The following is a 7,467-nucleotide window of genomic DNA, read 5'->3' on the forward strand; positions in this document are numbered from 1 at the left end:
TTCACAAGTAAGTATTAACCGCAGGCAGAGGAGGGATGTGGTCAGACTTGGATGTGATTCGTAGCCTGTCCCTCAGCAAAGAAAGCTACGCTTTCCCCAGGGACAGCAACACCAGCTCCATGACACAGTCACCTTTTAAGCGTGTCTTTGCTGCCAGGATAGAGCGTGAGGATCCCTTCTCTGTTCCAGATGCCGCTTGCCACTGCCCAAGGAATCCAGCACTGTTATCAGCCTGAGGAGCACAAAGGAGAGAAGTGCCTTTTCTAATGGCGTTTAGATCACTGGCGTTTCAGAAACACCTAATGTGATACAGATGGAGTGCGTTGTGCACTGGCTGGCTTTCAGCAGGGGGACTGACGTGCTTTGTGATTAATCACCTGTGCTGGGAGTAAATAAGGCTCAGCCAAGGCTGGCTGCTCTGTCCCTGCTTTTGTGCGGGACGCTGAATGCTTACATTATGCATCTGAATATAGATAAGGTGCTGGGTAGGCATAGCTGACTCATTCGAGAAATAAGATTTTGTACAATTTCTCTCCTTTCTGCTTCAGCTGAAATTGTCACTCTTTCTTCCCTTGATCTGCTCTGGAAAGTGTTTTGCAGCAGTTCACAGTTAAAATTGGACTGACTAAATAAGTCCTTAAGGGCTTATTTAGCAGCTGAATTAAGTTGAAATTACTAGGTTTCTAGTTGGCATTAGATCGTAGAAGAAAATGTCTTCACTTCTTCCCAATTCATAGCAAAGTTATTTTTTTTATAAAGATTTTTTATCTGAGAACATATTTTCTTTAGGCACCCCAGTTTTATGGCATTCTATTTGTGATTTAATGCACATGGAGGTACATGTGTGTTACTCTTATAATGGAACCAGAGGAAAAAAAGAAAATCTGTCCATCTGCAACAGTTTAGTGGGGAAGAGCTATTGTTTTCCAATTTTTTTTTCAGCCTATGAAAGTTTGCTTTTTACTATCTAGTTGTTAGTAGAGGAGGACAGGGAGTAGAGTTCTCCATCCAAAGAACACAGATTGAAGAGACACACTGACACCAGTATGTAAAAGTTTGATTATGTAACTAATTATCTAGAAAGACCCTATGAAACAACAGCTGGAGAAGATTAAAGCAGGTGGATTTGTGTCTTGAAGAGTCCACCGTATGCCAAAAAAAAGTACGGCGTGGGATTATCTTTCCTGGAACGGGTTCAGGAAAAATAGCTCTCCTTCAATTAAAATACACCTGAGATCTTGATATGAAAGGCTACAGGTTGCTTATTCCTGTTTTCAATATACTGAGTCAGAATTTCCAAGGGTAGAAGCTTACATGAAGAGTTCAAAGGTAGAATGTTTGTGCAGGAACTGAACGCAGCCAGCTTCTCTGCTTATTAAAATCTTGCAGGAGTGAAAAGCAGACATCTCTGGAAGAGGAAAACAAACTTTTGTTTCAGAGAGCTGGTACTTTTACTACCTCTTTCGCTGCCAGGATAAGATCCTCAGCTGGCATAAATAGCAAAGCTCTATTGAAGTGCATGGAGCTGTGCCAGGTAACACCCGCCTGAGATCAGGCCCTCAGACGTGTAGTCAGGATGCCTTCCTGCTGTCAAACTCCAGAGCAGCTACTCACTGAAAGCAGGTCTGAAGCCATAGCCTGGCGTGTGACAAGCATCTACCAGGTCTGTTACTCCAAGTGGCTCTCTTAAAAAGCTTGTTGCTTCAAAGAAATTATGAGCAAGCCACTATCTTTTATCATTTCTCTCTCTCCTTCTCTTTGTATTTTTCCTGAAACTAAACCATATTAATTTTGAGCTATAAAGCCTCCTAAAAGCCTGCAGAAATTAATGAGCTAAAACTGGCAATACACAATAATACGTGTCAAACAAAAATATAATCAGCATTTTTCCCAGAATTGCCAACACCTTAGAAATTTGAGGTAATCAAATATTTTTAAAGTGGTGCAACAAATGTAAACTCTAAATTTGCCAGCAGTAGCTGGATTGCAGATGCAGTAAATCTGTTTTTGTTGTACCATCCAGGTAATTAATCCTGTATTTCTACAAAATCCCAGTAAGCTGGCTATGTATCACTATACGTTCCAAGGAATGTGAAGATAACTTGTGAAATTTAAGAATCCTTTATTTTTCAGTTTTCTCTCTTTCTGTCCCTTCTTAATTCAGCTAATAAAAAGATGTAGAGCTTTTAATAAGGTCATGCTCAACCTTAGCTGAAAACTCTGGAGCATTAGTGGGCTTGGTTTTAATTAGCTAAGGGTCAGTTTTCCCTGTCTAGGCTATTTTCTCCAAAAATATGCTGTGTTGTGGTTCACATGTTTTATGGAATATAACTATCTGGATATCCTGCATGCTGTGCTATAAGCTATTTGCATAGACTGTAAATCCTTAAGAATTTTGCAAACTAAGAATTTTTAAACAAATATACTTACTGTATAAGGACCTGATCCTCTAGTACCATACAGGTAAATTCTTACATTCAAATAGATGCAGCTATATCGTTTTAGCTCAAGGGTCCGACTGCAGATTTTTCACTCAACAAATAATAAAGGATGCAAGATCACAGCCTCAAGAATCAAAGAAAATAGTTTTTAAATGCGGTGTCTTTGGTTAAACATGCAGTGAGTTTGGACTAAGATCTGATTCTAAACTGAATTAATCACTCTCACACTGATTTAATCTGCAGTGTGGGGGGGAAAAAATGGGTCAATGAGACCAAAATAAACATTTTGCTCAGATCTGCCTCCTTATGTGACGTTGGAGGGTCCCATAAAGGAGTGAAAAAGAGCATTGAAATACAGTTACAAACTTTAAGGTTTTTATTGCTCTTATCAGGACAGCATATAAGATGGCTGCGTGTATGATGTGTGTATGTGGTCTTTGACCACAAAACTTAACATGAGAAAGGAAAGTGTTGACACTTGGTAAAGAAATAGGTTCCTCCCAGCCACCCACCCACAAATACAGTGTGTGTAGCAATCGTCTCCTAATGTGCTTTTTTTCCCCTCCAGATATATGTGAGTGCTCTGATCTTTTATTTGGCTCTTTAATGCATCCCTGCAAATGAAATTACTATTCTGGGATGTTGCTAAAACATTAAAGTGGCTCTTTTGCATTAGCACTGGCTGGCTTGAAATGAGTTCCGTAGGGAGTCTCGAAAGGGGATCCGTCCTACTACAAGCTGGTTGAGGATATAGATATAGCAAGGGAAGATTGGAAGAAGAAGAGGTGTTCGACTTTTGGGGGGTTGCCTGAAACTTCTCTTTCAGCTCTGTTTCCTTTGTTGGATTCCCCCTCTTGCTTTGGAGTCTAAATTTCCGGTACCTAAAATAAGTAGAGACAAACTGATCAACTCTGGGCCATGCGCATATGGTTTGATAAATACCGAACGGCCTGGAATCTTGCATGGCTGACACTTTGTTTCCAGCTTTGTGGTAAACAGCTGAATAGAAAGGAGAAGGCAGCAAGTCTTAAACTGCAGTCGCCAAGAACATCTGCATTTATGAAAACTTTCCCTAATTGAAAATCTAGTAGTTTCAAATGCTGTAGACTGAGAGTTTGGAAACTAGCTCAGGGGCTGCTAAGATAGCAAGAGGCAGTAGTGGTTTTGAGCCCCTAGTTCAGGTTACTCCAGCACCCTCCTCCTTGTAATTTGGGCATTCAGGAGGTGCTAATAACATCTTTACAAATTCTAACACGGGAAAAAGTCTCTCTTTAGACTTCAGAGGCATTATTCTGTGGTTCTTCTCCAACTCATTTTCCTTGCCATGTCCCCTGCCCCCATTTCTCCTCCTCCTCCTCCTCAATATTTCCTCCTGGTTCTTTGAGATCTACTACACCAAAAATATTTTTGGAAATACCACAGACTATTGTTTTTATTAGTGACTGGAAAGCTTTGTAGTAGGATGCTTTTGTGTTTCATTTGTTTTCCTTGCTCTGGCACAGCTGTTTTTGTTTTAGCAGCATTAGAGAGATGGTTAAACTATTTGTGGCCTTTTCTAACCCAGCAGATCTCTTCCACTGAATGCTTTAAACTGAATGACTGAAACTGTAACTAACAGGTTGTCTGCGTGGGCAGTTTCGTGCATAAAGTTCCAAATGCACTGGTTTTATGAGATCTTTTAATTTGTTCAGCAAAACACTGATCACTGTGAAGCAAGTCCCAGTTTCCCTATAAATTTCCCAGCCAGAACATTGACAGAACCTTGACTCGGGAAGATACAGAACAGATGAAGCAGTAGATCTTGTTCAAACCTATGTGCGCTTGGAAATGATTAATGGAAAAGGGGTTTATGTAGGTGTGGTGATCCCCACCTTAGCCAAGAGGGAATAGGAAGAAAAGCCACAGCAGGTGGTGGGGCAGAATGCGGTCTGAGGACAAATCTGCTGAAGGTCTTATGTAGCAGCTACAAATGCCTACCTGGCCACTGTGGTTACAAGGAGGAAGATGGGAAATTAGGAAACAGGCATCCAGTCAGAGAAGGGTGACAGCAGAAAGTAGTAAATGAAGAACGAAGCGAACGAAAAGTAAAGTAAAATGAAAAAGTAAATGGAGAGTGAAAATGTAATACATCTGTGCAAAGGCACCTTAAAAGCAAAGGGAAAAAGAGGAAATGAGTTGTACTGGAGGCTTCAGTGTTCATGTCTGGTGACATAATGTAAGTGTTACTGAAAGTATGGGCTGATGAACGGCAGGAAAATGAAGTTAAGAGTGTAGCTGAGATGTGTCCTGCTAAACCCCAGTCTTACCACATGTTCCCACCACCTCGGCTGGGCAGGCACAAGCAGCTGCACAGCGATTAGGTTTAGAGAATTGATCCGTTTGACATTGGTTTGGCAGTTTTCTTTCTGGCGAGGTCAGACAGATGACGGAGCTGGCTTGATTCATCGTGTGGCTGTGTGAACCTAGGATTGGTATTGGGGAGGTGGTGGGAAAGAGCAGCATGTGGGTACGGGGTAGGCGGCACCATCCCTGTCAGCACCTAACAGCATTGGAAGAGCAGCACATATATCAGCTCGCTGATGAAATATAATGCAGGTGGAGTGGGGAAAAGATGTAATATATTTCCTACCTACAGTAATGTTGAGTGTGGCTCTTCCCTTTTGTATGCAATGGGTGGGGAAGCAACTGCACTTGTCAGAAACCACCTCCTTAGTGACACTGCAAAAGAAAAGGCTGAGATGACTTTTCAAGCACATTTTTGCTCCACTGCTTTTTGTCTTTTTTCTTCATTAAAAATAATTGTCTTCAACTCTCCTGTCAGTTTTGCTGGGGGACACATCAATGGATTCGTGACTGAATGAGGCCAGGGACAATGGAGAGAACAAAACTTGTGTCTGAAAGTCTTGAATGACTGAAGTCTATTGTCAGATGATGATATTGAGGTAGTAACAGCAAGATAAGAGGACAGAGACACTGAGCAGGACTCAGCAAGGGGTTACATATGTAGATGTATATTAGAGTAACTGGAGTTATGGAGAATGTTGGTAACAAACTGCAGATCAAACCTTGTGTAGTAACGAAGTTTATCGCATGCTTTTCCTCTGTCTAAAAAACTGCAACAAAAGCATCAGTTTCAGCTGACCCAAAATGCAGTATTTTCTACTTTAAGCTTTATTACAGTCACAGAACAAAAAAAAATCAAACACGTATGCACAGAACTAGCTAAGATATTAGAGGACCCCTGAGGAATATTGTTAATGAGAAAAGATATGCATATACTGACATCTGTATCAACATCTGTAGACATTGGTTGTTTCCCTTTATAGTGAATTATGTTGAGAAAGAACATACTCTATTTACATGTCCTGTATCCACAGAGACATATTAACTACTTCTGTATAGGCGTGTGTCATTCAGTAGGCCTTATTCAGCGCAAAGGGAATTATTTTTTCATATTTATTCATCAGTAAAGGGAATTGTTCACCTATCTATCCCCAGAAGACATACTGTTTCTGCCAGTGGGAAGGCAGCTCACAAGTACAGGAATATCAGTCATCTGTCTTACAGTGCCATAATAATCAACGTAGTTGCATTTATCTCATTCCATGTTTTTCTTCTGAATCAAATAGCAGCATATACATTTCAGCCAAACTTTTTTGAACTGTTACCCACAGCCCTGTTTCTTGCCTGTTACTATACTCCGGTTATGATCTTTGCACTGACTCTTCTCCTGACTGACTCATTTCAGGGCTTCAAAGAGTGCGCCAGCTGGGGAAAAACACAAGATACTTCAGACGAAGACTGCATGAAATGGGCTTCATAATTTATGGCAATGATGATTCTCCTGTTGTCCCCTTACTCCTTTATATGCCTGGTAAGATAGGGTAAGTACTGAAAAAAAAAAAACCTGTTGGCAAAACAAACACTATTTAAGTTCATAGGTTATTTGGTATACACTGTGAAAAATGTAGTTATGTGTGGTAGATGCTTCACAAAAGAAACATACACTGTTAGCTGAATTCATCGTTTAGTTATGTTCTATTTTAAACTTTGCCTTAGACTTAATTTTGAGCTATTCCAGTATTCAGAATTTTTAAAATTTCTCTTATCCTTTTTTAACTTGCTCTGGAATAATAGTTTTGATAGCATTTTGAATTTGGATTTTTTTTTTTTTTTAAATTTATAATCATTAAAAGAGATACATTGCCTTTGATGTATGAATTATTTTGGAGAGATGTTCTTTTTCCCCATCTGGTCTTTGAACGGTCTTTGCATGTTTTACCATTCAGTACCTATCAAGCAGCACTTGTGCACTTACTTGGACATGCAGGCCAGAAGTCAGTAGTAGCATGATGTAAGGGATGAGCTGTAGGGAGTATCTGCAAGTAGCTTAGGGTGGCTGTGTGCTCTAGGTCTAGTACATACTATACAAGAGGTTCCTAAACTGGCAGAGTAATTGTGAGAGCAAAGAAACCATCACACAGATTGTTTTATTTCTGTTGATGTGCAGGAACCCAGCTCTCACACCTTCCAGAAGCCCAACTTCTTCTGTGCTTAGGGACTGTGAATGCCCACATATTTTGATTTGCACTCAAAGCCTTTCATTGACATAAATGAATCGTGTCTATTCTCAGTGTTTTCTCTGCCATCACACTTCTAGTATTTGACACCCACTTGGCTTCATGAGCTGTTAAGCAGCAAAGAATCTCAGTCCTACTGGTAAAATTCTGGCTCTTACTGAATTCAATGGGAATATTACCATCCACTTCAATTGAAGACAGGATTTTACCCATTGTTTTATTATACTTGAATGTTTTCTCTCTGTGGTCAGTTTATTGGAGATAATTTACTTTTGTTTTTTTTCTTCTTCTTCTCTCCTTAGGGCTTTTGCAAGACGCATGTTAGAAAAAAATATCGGGGTGGTTGTGGTTGGGTTTCCAGCTACTCCTATCACAGAATCCAGGGCTCGGTTTTGTGTGTCAGCTGCACATACACGGGAGATGTTAGACACGGTAAGCACAGAAGA

At 40.3% G+C, this 7,467-nt stretch overlaps 1 protein-coding gene across 1 annotated transcript in view; it reads left to right on the plus strand.

The window, feature by feature from the left end:
• The window catches only part of LOC104079326 (serine palmitoyltransferase 3-like), a gene marked incomplete at its 5' end in the record, with an annotated part of 37,032 nt that overhangs the window by 26,718 nt on the left and 2,847 nt on the right, over positions 1-7,467 (plus strand). Inside the window, 2 exons of the mRNA XM_009581332.1 lie at positions 6,190-6,325; positions 7,324-7,453. Coding sequence (XP_009579627.1) covers positions 6,190-6,325; positions 7,324-7,453 — 266 coding nt within the window. The remainder of the gene's footprint in view (positions 1-6,189; positions 6,326-7,323; positions 7,454-7,467) is intronic.

This window comes from Fulmarus glacialis, unplaced genomic scaffold (genome assembly GCF_000690835.1).
Source record: "Fulmarus glacialis isolate BGI_N327 unplaced genomic scaffold, ASM69083v1 scaffold110, whole genome shotgun sequence".
In the NCBI taxonomy this organism is placed as follows: Eukaryota; Metazoa; Chordata; class Aves; order Procellariiformes; family Procellariidae; genus Fulmarus; species Fulmarus glacialis.